At 30.3% G+C, this 13,801-nt stretch overlaps 1 protein-coding gene across 2 annotated transcripts; it reads left to right on the top strand.

The window, feature by feature from the left end:
- The first annotated feature begins 739 nt into the window (after positions 1 to 739).
- Positions 740 to 11,412, top strand: LOC124359498 (deoxynucleotidyltransferase terminal-interacting protein 2). Of its 2 annotated transcripts, none has more exons than XM_046812271.1 (3): positions 740 to 1,167; positions 5,686 to 5,850; positions 8,447 to 8,713. In XM_046812271.1, the coding sequence occupies exons 1-3, from the start codon at positions 994 to 996 to the stop codon at positions 8,552 to 8,554; spliced, it is 447 nt and encodes a 148-aa protein (XP_046668227.1). In that variant the 5' UTR covers positions 740 to 993; the 3' UTR covers positions 8,555 to 8,713. The 2 variants fall into 2 exon arrangements, with proteins under 2 accessions (XP_046668227.1, XP_046668226.1); XM_046812270.1 differs by lacking the exon at positions 8,447 to 8,713 and adding an exon at positions 11,151 to 11,412 and having other exon boundaries at positions 753 to 1,167.
- The last annotated feature ends 2,389 nt before the right edge of the window (positions 11,413 to 13,801 follow it).

Raw genomic sequence — 13,801 nt, 5'->3', positions numbered from 1 at the left:
TCTTTGCCTTTAACTGAGCTGAAACCAAGGTTTTTTGCTCAAATTCCTCATAAAGATACTGGCGAAAATAGGAGATAGTGGAGAACCCATTGCCATCCCCTCTTCTTGACGGCAAATTTTACCCTCTATCTCAAAATAATAGCATTGAGTGCATAGTTCTAAAAGTTCCATAATTACTGGAACGGAAGGTTTAGTTCTTTCCTTTAAACTTTGGCCTTCCTTGAGACGTGATTCAATGATATCGAGAGTTTCTGACACTGGTACATTTGTGAATAGACTTTTAACCTCAAAACTTACTAGTTTGCCAGTTTCAGTTAACTTCAAGTATTTAGACTACTCTACAAAATCTCTGGAATTTTTGATAATGAATCAGTTTTTCCTATCAATGGCGTTAAAAATGTCCAAAACTACTTTAGTCAATTTCCCTGCAAGGTGAATCATGAGAACTAATGTGAGGAATTTCCTGAGCAAAAGACTGGCTTAATAACGAAATTGGTCAGATGTTTGTGTCACAGAAAAGTTTAAACACTTAGGTAAGACAGATATGTCCGCTGCATTGAGAACGTTTAAGATAGGTTGATTATGATTTTATTATTTGCATCCATATTCACCTTACCATCTTTAGGCAAATCATAGGCTTATAAGCGCATAACAGTATATTCTTTTTAACTACAAGTTTATTTAGCTTCTTTGTCAAAGATACTGGGAAAGGATGACTGCCAATCCGTTTGAGTGGAGTATATCTTTTTACGACATAAAAAGATAAAATTTCCAAAGGGTTCCTCTATGCAATGTTTAATGTTCATATCGAGGTATTCTCTATCATTGGTTGATCGGTGCTGTGCCATGTGATCACTGATCAGTATTCAGTATTCAGTGTGATTTAAAGTTAGAAGAAGTTTGTGTTGTTGTGGCCGTGTTCGATCTGAAATTTTAGGTTAACATTGCAGTTTATCATATTTTTAGGGGAACATTATATTAGGTATCCTAACTATGGAAGACGAAAAATACGACTTCAGTGACATTTTTCTTGATCTAGATAGTTCTAACAAAACAAATGACGTATCAGAATTATTGAAGAACAGTGTAATTAAACCTGGTTTCGAACAACATCAACACATAGCAAACTTCAATAAAAGTACAAGGAAATTAAAAATAGAGAGAAAGGTAAGATTTACAGTTATTTTACTATTTAAATTTGAATATTTAATTATTTTTCTTTAGCCATAATGTTTACTTATCCGATTTCTTAATATTGTATTTTTTCATTTCTAGAAATAATTTTTAGAGGGTCATGATCCATAATTGTGCAATAACTGATCATATGTTTGAAATTTAGGTTATATCTCAAATAGTCAATTAATCAAGGAGAATCTGGGGTATGAGCTCCCCATGGGCCACCTGGGTGGGGTGATCATACACCACAGAGAGAAAGAGTAGGGGCAGAGCCGAGCAGTACAGACAAATCCCGAACATGCAGCTGATAGCGACCTCACTTTGGAATGGTTCTGATCTCTATTATCTATTACGAAATAATGAGTCGTTTTATATCCGAACATATCTGTAAAACAGAAATTATATAGAACGTATACTACATTAATGTTTTTCGAATTAATTATATTAATATTGAACTTTCTGTATAACTCCAAAGACACTTTATAAAATGTGAGATGGTGCACAACAAATAAAGTGTCATAATTTCATCATATTTTGCGTGCAGGTTTAAAACAACATTAAATAGCCTATATTTTTTGTTTTATTAGAAAGCTATTAAAATTAATATGGCAAAAACAACATATGGCATACAGTAGAGTCCCGTTAATCCGACCTAATTGGGACTGAGCCCTATTCGGATTATGTGATTGTTCGGATTAGCCAGAATTACAGAAAAATACGGTTTTAAACTTGAGATGGGTCTATTTTGTTATAGAATTATCAACATTGTTTATTAAAACATGTTTTCTGACTGTTGCATTGTATTTCTTGACAAATAAAAGTGTTTGCGAATACTAAGCACATTTACCGTATTTAGTTTGAGAGTTCTATTGTTAAGCAATGTGAGCGTACTGGATATTGTACGGGTCCACGCGTTCAATAGTTGTATGAAACTACGCGTCATCCAATAGACTCTCTTCAATGCGACAGAAGACAATAACTGAATTTATGTCTTTTAACAATTAATATTGTACTCAATAATAATATCAGTACTGTACGTCCAATTTTCGTTTGATTTCACTTCTTAATACAGTAATTTAACTCATACTTAACCTATAAGTTTCAATTTGATACTGTATTTAACTTCATTATTTATGTACTGTACCGTACACAATTTGTCTTAATAAAATACTGTACAGTATGTCTATTTAATTAAAGTTTTCTTTGTTTATGTACGAAATGATGCACCCATTTTCATTTTTTATGTAATTAGTTCCTATAACTGTTCATTATCGTTATAAATAATTCCTCCTGGACCTGTTCGGATTAACCGACGTTCGGATTACACCTGTTCGGATTAGCGGGACTCCACTGTATAGAGTCCTTAATCGGTAGTAAATAAAGGGGTAGGGTACAATAAGCGGACCCGGTTTTTTTATATCGAAGAATGTAATCATCGATACCTAATAATATTCGCATCTCAAATCCTAGACTATCAATCGATATAAAAGTACCTATCTTTAGTCCGCAACAAAAATCATAATATGTTTTAAATTAAAATGTGAATTATTAATAGTTATCAAACAAATTATTATAACCAAAATTAGGAAAACTGAAGACGACCATATTTGCTCCTCTCACAGTTACATTTGTTTCTTTCCCACAAATTTCACATAATGGGTTTTTCAGTACCTGGATTACCAAATATAATGTTACAAAACAATTTTATTGGTTTATATTTTAAAATACAAAAGATTCAATTAAAAACACAATTTTATGGTTTTTTTTAAATTTTGGAGTCTATGAATATCATTATTTAACTACTATGCTAAGGACAAAAGTCTTGAATATTTTGAAAAGTTTAAATGTTTGGATGCATGAATGATTACAATAAAATTTGAGTGAATAAACAAATTAAAAAAAAGTACAATTAGCTTAAGAATTCACTTGTAAACAAACAAATTTCTAAATTTTGTGAGTAGGGCTCTTATAACCTCCCGGATGTTTACTCCACCCTCGAATGTTTTCTAGCTACGCCACTGTATGTAACGGGGTTACTTTGTTACATTAGACTTCCTTACGTCTTGTCGGGTCTTTCGATAATCTGTTGTATTGGTTTATTTGTATGTAGACAGTTGATTAATTGCCTGTCATTAATTAAATATTGTAAAATCAAGGTTTAAAATAAGGTAAAATCAATTTAATTGTGCTGTATCCTGCAACATTCAGCTTGAAAGTTCACTACATGCAGTTCCTTTTTTGTTTATTTTTTACATAGAGAACAATAAAAAAGGTATGTATAAATAAATTAAGAACATAAAATTACATTTTTGGATTTCATAATCTGAAACATTTTAAATTTTTATATTTTTTATTTAAAATATAGACAGATTTTAGCTTATTTTGAAAATCCCACTGGTCTTTAAAGTAGAAATATCCCATCTTTTTTCACTAAAATTTCAAAATATTAATTGAATGAGTCTGTTAACCCTCTAACTGGCAACTGCCGTATATACAGCAATTAGACCACTCGCGTACTGACACTGCCGTATACGGCAGTTAACAGACGTTTCGAAAATAGTTTATTATGTTATTGTTATGTTATGTTTCGTTTAAAAATCAAATATTAATCCCTGGCAGATTAATCTTAAAGCTATTGAATGAGGTATATTATTACTCAACAAATCAAACTTTATTCCTCTTTGTATGGTTAGAGAAGAAACGTCTGGTGCGAGCAACTGTTTTGACTGTGACCAGCTGACTGGGCCAACTGTCTTACAGTATTAGTTACATCTGCTGTCGTTGTTTTGGTGTCTGTTTAATTGATTTATTTTTAGTTGGTTTGTTTTGGTTATTAGTAATATGGCTGGTGAAGTCACACTTAATTTTTGAAACAAATCGAGCGATTTGAGAGAACTATTAGCTGAATTGGAACCGGCATCCTTATCAGGCTTGTTCAAGGTTACATTTTTTGTGAAGAAAAATACTATAGCAACAGTAATAAGCAAATGCTATTATTGCTTTAGTTTTCCTGAAGACATTGATTTATAATAAGCCATATACAGGTTGAATTTCGGTGTTGTAAAACAAATTGTACAAAATACTAAAAATACAATATTATAGTGGATTTTGCGTTAAAGTTCAAGAGTTGCTAAAAAAATAAACATTTTTCATGTAAAAGTGCTATAACTATGTATATTTTTAGTTAGTATATAATTGTATTTCTTTTTATGATTTGAAATTTATATAAACCTTTCACGCGTACAGGATAAAATAGTGCATAGTTATACAAAATTTAAAAAAAATTCTCATAAAGAATATTCAAACACCAATAATGTTGAATTTCTAGTCTTGTAAAGCCATTTTACAAATTGCTAAAAACACATTCTTAGTGGATTTTGTACTAAAGTTAAAAAATTGTGAAGAAAGTAAACATTATTTGAGTAAAGCCACTAACTCTATATATATTTTGGGTAAGGATCAAATCGTCCTTCTTTTTTATATTTTGGATTTTTTGTTAATCTTTCATACATATGAGATAAAATAACAGTGCAAAGTTATAAAATATTTTTTTAATTCATATCAAGCGCATTCAACCACCAAAATATTTTTTGAAAATAATAAAATATTAATCAATAACATTTTTTACTATTGTTTGGAATATTCTGATAAGTTGTATATTTGAAGAATTTTGAGAGGTATGTAACAGTTTAATGTAATTCTTACAAATGACTAAAAAAGGGTGCTAGTACAGGAGCAGACATAATCACCAGTTCAAGGGTTAAATATGATCAAATATTGTAACATTAACTGTAAATATTGTTTTATGACAGCACAACCACATGTTTAATAAGTTAACCACTATTTTCAATTAGTTTACATTTATAATATAAAAATATAGAGCAAACTTGATAGTAACATTTCTTATTACAATCTTTTCTCTGATTGTTATTGAGTATAGAGTAAGAAACTATCAGGATAAGAAAATCGAAAGTTTTAATAAAAATATACATTAACTGTACATTTTTAGAAAATATTAATTATTAGATATAAAAGGCAAAGTTACTGTTTAACTTTTAATATAAATTTAAAGACTATTATAAAACCCATCTTAGTTGAATTTTGACAGAAATATGCTTCTGTATACATACATATTTTCTTGATCGGGAAACAATTGGGTAAATCAACTATGAAATAAAAAATATTAAGACCTCTGGTATAAATTAAAGTGGCTATAAATATACATTTTTGACACATTTTCTTGTGTCTACTTTTTTTTTGTGTGTACATTTTATTTGTCAAATCGTATTATGTTAAGTGGGTAATCATTTTGTAAAACTTGTGGATGGTTTGTAAATATATTATGTATATCTTCATTGTCATTAGTTTTTTGTAAAGTACAGTAAGAGTCATTAACTATCTGGTATTTGTATTCTTTCTTAAACTATTCTCACTTTCCTCTTCCTTTGAGCAATTCTATGTCCAGTGTACTTTAATCCTATATTTATATTAAGTGCCTTTTTGTTTAAGATGGAGCGAGAAAAAACTAGAGGACCTCAGTGGTTTAACCTACCAGCAACGTCAGTAACACCAGAGGTTGAAAATGACTTAAAAATTATTCAGATGAGATCTGTTTTAGATTCTAAACACTTTTACAAGAAAAACGACTTGAAAGTCTTGCCAAAATATTTTGAGGTAAGTTAAAGACATCCTTCTTATATATATATATATATATTCTTTGTATTTTTTGTTCTTAAATTGTGGATCTATCTAAGATTAATGACGTTATAAGTCTAATAGTTTAAGACACATAAGTGGCTTTTAAAACTTTTAGCTATGCAATTTGTTTTATTGGTTGTCAACAAGACAAATAAAGTTAGTGATGAACAAAAATGTCTCAAAATAATATTCGAGTTATAATTGGAGTCAGTATAGTCTCTGGATGCCCTTGTACACATAAGCATTAGGCTTTTGTGATATTCTGATGATTATCCATTGGAGAGTGATTTCCATTTCATTGACTAGGTTCAGAAGTGCCTACTGATAATAATTTCATCTTTAAGAGGGCACGCTACTTAGCTGCTGGCTGTGCATTTCAGGGTCCGCTTTTACCGTATGGGCTAAAATTTAACAATTTAAAACCTGGCTATTATATCAAGTGATGTGTCCAAAGTCCTAAGCCTATTTAGGAAAATATGTAAGTGTTTTGTAATTAACTCATAACTAGGATACTTTTTAAGATACAAAGCTAATTTCATTTTAGCCTTACTTATTATTTAATGAAGTTAACAAGCATATGGAAAACTAAATATCTTGAAAACTTTTTGTTTTTTTTAAGAACTATATAGGCTATATAAAAAAGAAATTAAAATTTTAAAATTTCAAGTTTGTTGACAGCAAATATCTATTTATTTTATGTTAAATGTAATTGTTCTTCTAGTGAAAGAAACATTTTAGGCCTATGTTATTCAACTCGCGAATAACATAAATGTTTGTAAGGACGTGTAATTTTCCTTTTTGTAATTTTTGTGCAAGAAAATGTAACACTAGTTTTGAAGTTCATAATACTTAACATAAACCAAAGTTATTTCTTACAAAATAATCAAAACTGTTTATAGCCTAAAAAAAAATAATTTAAAAACCTTTTAATACATTATTTATATAACTAGAAATTTTTTCAGAAATGTCAAGTTAGCTATTACTCAAATCATCGTCACTGCCCACATACAGGCCACTTGTAACTAAGTTTTTAAGTGGTGTATTTTCGATTCCTTTTACTCATATTTAAATAAAATAATTAACAATCTATGTATAATTGCCATACTTTATACTGTTTTAACCTAATAGCATTAAACAAAGTGGAATATTCACAACATAGTAAAATACAGCTCTCATCATTACAGCGACAATCATTGAGCAGTCAGCTGAGATGAATTGCAATTTCTCAATCACAGATTGACAACATATGAAGTCAAAGCTTAATGAAGGATTATATTTCTATGCAATACATCTTTTAACACAAGTCTGTGGAATTTTAAAGCATTTGGTAAAATAGCTAGCCAATAAAATTATAAAAAATGCATGTCTGCACTATAGAGACATTCGGAGTTGACGCCATATTTAGGATGTCCGTATTATATGAATGTCAGGGTTTAAAAGGGTTAAAACTGTGTTATAAGGATTAGGAACTTGTCTCAAATCTGTATTGATGACCACGTCCTGTTCCTGAGTTCGGCAAGCCATTCCTAGTGATCCTCGCTTTTTGAGCGTTCAGTTTATTAAACCACTATGTGTGGCTCACTGTATTGCACAGATATATAAAATTCAAAACTGTAACTTGAAAGTGTTGCAATCACTCTGTCAAATGAGTAACTAAATTAATATTTCTCTATTTGTAGCATAGTACTATTTGTACCATAGTAAACATCGTTCAGAGTAGGTTTTTATCAAAGTGACAGTGCCACTGTAGCTGCCATAGTGTATCCTATCGATTTATTAAAATACTAGTGCATTTGGCAGAAACAAAGCTCAAATCTTGGAAAAGAGTTTACAATCTGTTGATACTAAAGACTTACTTGAGACTGATCTTTTCATTCTTCAAATAAAAATACTTTTAAAACAGATCAACCTGTAACTTAAATTACATAATGCTTTTTTCTTTTAAAAGCAATAATAAATAACTAATCGATAAAGTTTTAACCTTGAAGCTAATAAACTTTGTTAATCATTTTAAGTTGTTAAACTTGTTAAAGACAAAGTGACACGTGGTTACGCATGTGCAGAGTAATGGTGCAGAACCCAGCTAACCACTATGCGTGGCCTAGTGAGTTGAGAGGACAACCACCTGACTCCATTTGAACGAGAGATAAGTTTTGCTCACATTAGTAGCCTCCTGATCGGAAAGGGTTAAGGTGGTGCAATCACTTTTAGGTTGAGTACAATTTTTGAAATATAACCGTCACAATCCTTTAAGATACGTTTCCTGAAAACAGAAAAAGAACAACAAAATTATTGGATTTTTTTATAATCAGACCCAATGGAAAACGTTTGATAATAAGGATTTCAAATTTTTACAGTAAGTATGTAAAATATGACCAGAGAGATTGTCATATTTTTTTTATTTTGAAAAACATGAGTTAATTTTTCCACTATATTTAAAATGTTATGGAAAAAATATGTTACTCCCTCTGGGAGAATATCTAAAATTTGAAGTTTTTAAATTGTAAAATACACATTCATATGGAATCTGTGTTGATTCTTAAAAAAACACTGTGTGCCTTTGGTTTTTCAGTCTGCTTCATGCCAAGCTGCTCGTGGATGCATGATCAGGAGCGCACTCGCCCTTCCCCCACCAACGGCAGTCTCCTTACCTGGTCTTCTCCTCCAGCCCCTCAATTAGTTCCTCTCTAGCATCACTCTGCACTTGATGTCTACATTCTCACCTCTATCATAACCAAACAAATAATGTACAAGGCTAGTCTCACTGAGTCTTGCTTGTGTTAAGCTGAACACGCTAATTTAATTGCATTCTGAATAAAGATATATGTATAAAATGTTATACTAAGTTTCAAATAACTAAACCATTCAACACATCGTTAGATGTGAAAATTACTATGGATTGAATTAACTTCAACGATGACAACAAGAGCGCTTTACGCAACATGAGCTACATGCTTTAAAATTTTGAATTCTTTTTTCGATAATGTGAAAGATTAATGAAAATTATCGTTAACATAAAAGAAAAGAAACACAACCCTAATTAGAATCAGTCAGATTAGAGTAAATAGTCTAACCGCCTAATTAATCAATTATCTATCTATAAATTTAGAGGCAGGAAAATTAGAAAAAGCAATATAAACTGATACTTGACGAGGCTATGTGTTTGACACAGAAAGTAAGATTATCTTATAATTTGACTCAAAGTAAAACGGTTAAAGATAAGAATGAGGAATGGATGTGTGTTTTCTTTTAAAATAACTAATTTCTTTAAGAATAACAAGTATGTTGTTTTCTAAAATTATGATTTCCTCCAGTCATAAGTGTTACTTCCTGAAGGTATAAAGTTTATTATATAAAAGTTACACAACTGATGCAATCAAAGGCTTAACTTCTGTAAATAAATAAATTCTGTCTATAATTCCTGTAAAATGATTGAATACATGTTTCTATAGACACTTCTCAAAGAGAGTTGTTTATTGAAAAGTTAACCTGAGCTTGACGGCTTATCGTCGAGGTCTGTTGTCATTAATTTTTGTCTGCCTTTCTGACCAAACGCTATCTCAAAAACAAATTTACACATTAAATTTTGCACAAAATTCATTTTTATACAAGGAACATTGAGGTCAATGATGTTGCAAGCCCAATCATGGAATTTGACTGAGTGTCATTGAAGCCTATCACTGATACAATTTCTTGTTTGTCTACTGAGGGGATGAAAAATGTTATTTTCTGTACTGTCTGCCCGCCCACAAGGCATATCAAGAATGGAATGAGCTATAGAGTTATAATTTTTACTGCAATCTCGGCGAGGTGTATCATGAGACATGTGTGAAATATTACTATTACTGTATATAGACAAGACACAGTTAGATAATAGTTTCAATATCTGATTCTCAGAATAAAAAATTACCCATTATGCAAATATGGTCACTTGGATTATACAGAAATTATGAGTATAATATTAACTTTATTTAAAGTTTCAGTTTCCGTATTTTGTGAAATTATTAACTTAACTTAAAGTTTACACAAAATATCATCTCATCTTTTTCAATTTGAAAAACGAGTAAAAATATTTCGTACACGGTACGTAATAAAAAATAAATTGGAATAATTGTTTTTAATTAAAGGCTAACGTTTTGTCTATTCACTATGTAAATCCCGAAAGTATCATGCTGATACAATCGAACATAGGACTTTCGATTCAGTTGCTAAATCGATATTAACTTTCTTTAAAGGATGTGCAAGTGTTAAAAACCACATATATTTATAACATTTCTGTAACGAAATTGGATAGTTATAGTTTTCTTTAGTGAAATTGGATAGCTATAATGTATTTAACCTCTTGTCCCGTGGTAAAAATGTTTAAAATGAAGCATAATAACTATATCTGTTAAAGTAAGTGTATACTACATTTTCAGATTTTTATAACAGTGAAGACAAAAATAAATCTGACACCTCAAATATGATTGTATATTGTGATTACTATTTGCACAAGAAGGTAAACCCACAAACCTTATCTAAAAAAAATTAACATGGATGTAAACTAACAAAGTAATATGGATTATTTATCAGTAAAAACGGACTTTTTTCCATAACAGCCTTGTGAGGTCATTTAAAAGTTTTAGTAGTACAGAAGAAAATTCAACCTTTATAAAGAGATAACAGCACATGTGAAATCTACCTTTCTTCCAACTAAAACAGAAGGGAAATGTGACCTCTTGACGAAGTTTCAAAAATTGTATTATGGCTGTCGATATAACAATTTTCATTGTATTGGATTAATCTAGTAAAATAATTCATAGCTATTACTTAATCATCTTAAAACATACAAAGATTAAAATAAGTATATAAATTGTTTGTTTTATATTGATTATTAACTATGGTCGATGGAAGATTTGAAAGGATAACAGGATTTCGATGATTTTTAACTAGTCATTTGTCTAAACATTACTTTAATGTTTTATAGCAAGCATGTTCATAAACTTGCGTTATGTCATGATTTTGTACAATGTGGATAGTAACCATTTTGAAACTTTTTACATCTAAAATGAGATCTCACAGTTTCTGCATATTTTTTAAAATCACCCTATATAATTATTGGGTTGTTGTTTTTAATATATTTTACGTAGCAAAACAATATTGTAATCTTAGTCCATAAGGTCTCCGATTTCATCTGCTCATGTAACATGTATATCATTAAGTGCATGATGTTTATTTGCATGAATTGCGTCACATTGTATGAATTTAATAATGCTATAATTACGATGTTGGTCTAGGTAGGCAAAGTTCTGGACTCTCCTGCTGACTACTACCACAGTCGAGTACCGAAAAAAGAACGCAAGAGAACTATTGTCGAGGAGTTATTAGCAGATGCTGAATTCCAAAAGAAAAATAAGAAGAAGTATAAAGAAATAATGATACAAAGAAGCAAGACTCACTACAAGGCTCATCGAGCCGCAAAGAGACTGAAGAAAAAGAAATGATTTGTTATACTTGACACTTTTATTGGTTATTTGTGTATATACTATTTAACATGTTTCTGTTTGTTTTTTCCTTTCACTTAACAAATCCCATCTCCTTTCTCTTACCATAACGTTTTCACTATATAGGCAAAATATCTCTTCCAGCACAGTTAGAAGAAAGGTAGAATTAATATTGATGTGTGACTGTTATTTTGAAATATGCATTGTTATCTTGAAGCTTAGTTTTTCCAACACTAATGGCATGGAGACATAAAACTTCTAATACTTGAAAGACTTTGCACTCTTAAGAGCCGACAGCCAATTTTCAGTGTTTAAGTAAACAACCTAGTTTGTATAGAAATCAATAGACATTTTTCTTAAAAAATCGTGAGCTGCACTAATTTTGGATGGAGGTCAAAATTTGAGAATATTAAAAGGGTAAAAATATAAAACAATAATATTTTCTCAAATTATATGTTTTCTACCTTGACAACCTTGGTAGATATAAATACCAATTATATCACTGTCAGTCTAATTAAATTAAGGCTCCACTTTGAGGGGGTCTCTATAAGGTTAGTTGAGCCTGGTTTAATGTTTATTTTCATGTCTGATGGTTGGTTTAAATGTGTCAAGATAGAGAAATATGATCTCAGAAAAAATGGTCATGTTTTTTAACCCTTTAGTACCCTACAATATTAATCTTCACCAAAACTAGCTGACAATCGATTTCTTTCTCGTGGGAAATTAGGAAAAAACAAGTTTGGTGCTAATCAATGCAAATTGCCTCCGGTCCAGGACTACTATGACACAACATTATCTTATCTACTTACCTTACAAGATTCAAATTGTTATAAGCATATAACAGTGCTTTCTAAAGAGAGAAAAAAACTACGTTGGATGTAATCAAGTAGAAATTACATTTCAATTCGAATTATATTCACTGATGATTGTATTACTTTCTTCTAACATTTTTATTACAACTATCTTTAAACCTTAAGATATACAAAAAAAATTGCAAGAATAATATTTGTTTGAAATTGGTCACAATTTATTACAAATTTTAATATTTGTCATTTTTTGTTTATGAAATAAACATACTTTGCATTTTATAGTAGCCACCATCGGGTGTGACTGACTAGCAAACTTAACCAAAATATGTGTTAGTTCCATCTCTGGACGAAGTTTTGTTCAAACAATAAAATATGGTAATTATGTTCATAAACCCACATGACATTGTATAAGCCGATACATACATCCACACATGAAGTGTATAGTACTTAGTTTGCAAAGATACAAAACTGGCCTTACCAATATCGATTTTTCAGACTGTCAGATCTAATCTATAAAAATTAATGGTGTCTGTCTTGTGTGTTACTAAATAAGGCAAAAACTACTGAACTGACCATACTGAAATTTACATGGACTTCTTGGGTTAACATATAAGCGTATACCTTTTAATCACCTGTCAAAGTCAAGAATAAGTATGATGATTTTTACACATTTAAACATGTGATAGTAAATTTGTTATTCATCTGTCAAAATCGGGTACACTTTACAAATGTTATGTTATGTATAGAAGCTTTTATTTATCTGGGTTTGTTTTTATTTTAATTAAAAACAGTAAAATGCCATAATTTATTACATCACAAGTGTATTAACTGAAAGCTAAGGATTTCGACTTTAGACTTGGTTACTGGCAATTGTAACTGAAATCGTTAAAGCTATTCAATAAAATATTGTGTGATGGTAGAGATAAATATCAGAGGTTCTTATAAAAAACAGTAGCACTCTCCTACTTTAGGACCCCATCTTTGAACTTAAATCTAAAATACATAAAGATTTTGGAATGTCATTTTAAAACAAATTGCTCATGGTGTCCCTGTTTTTCAAAATGAAATTCCATGTTGCCTTGAGTAATTGCTAGTATAGAAATATTTTTATTAAATAACTACGACATGAGGGTATCTCACATACAAAATTTGAGCTGTTTGGCAATATTTTATGTTAAAACTAAACAAACCTGATCACATTGTTCTGAATTTAAGCTGAAAAACGTTTGTAGTGGAAGTACAAGATATGTTGGCATTCTATTGTTTTTAAATGGAAATATTAGTATCACATGGCATTTAATCAAATTTAGCTATTGCAATTGTGCTGGTTCTACAGAGTGTTATGACTGGTTTACAGTTTGGGTTATGTGGCAAGGACTCTCAAGTCCAAAGTGATCATCAGTCTATTCCAAGTAGTTGAGTCATCAGGATTACTTGTTTCCATGCACCCCTGTTTAGTGTTTGTGTCACAAAACCAATAGACTGAACTTTCTAAACTTGTGGAAATTGAACCTTTCTTTTTGAACTGGGGATGGAAAATGGTTTCTTTAGTACAATCCAGAAACAAAAGGTCATGGCTGCAAGTGGCATTCCTCAGAATACTCAATACAAAAAATAAGCAAGTTGAAAGTAAAA

Source organism: Homalodisca vitripennis, chromosome 4, assembly GCF_021130785.1.
Source record: "Homalodisca vitripennis isolate AUS2020 chromosome 4, UT_GWSS_2.1, whole genome shotgun sequence".
Taxonomy (NCBI): domain Eukaryota; kingdom Metazoa; phylum Arthropoda; class Insecta; order Hemiptera; family Cicadellidae; genus Homalodisca; species Homalodisca vitripennis.
The sequence above is the reverse complement of the archived record's forward strand: the minus strand, read 5'-3'. Positions and strand labels throughout refer to the sequence as shown.

Coding starts and splice junctions, on each gene's coding strand:
- LOC124359498 (XM_046812270.1), top strand. CDS start 994: ATGGAAGACGAAAAATACGACTTCAGTGACATTTTTCTTGATCTAGAT. Junction 1,168..5,685: donor AATTAAAAATAGAGAGAAAG/GTAAGATTTACA, acceptor TTTTTGTTTAAG/ATGGAGCGAGAAAAAACTAG. Junction 5,851..11,150: donor TCTTGCCAAAATATTTTGAG/GTAAGTTAAAGA, acceptor ATGTTGGTCTAG/GTAGGCAAAGTTCTGGACTC.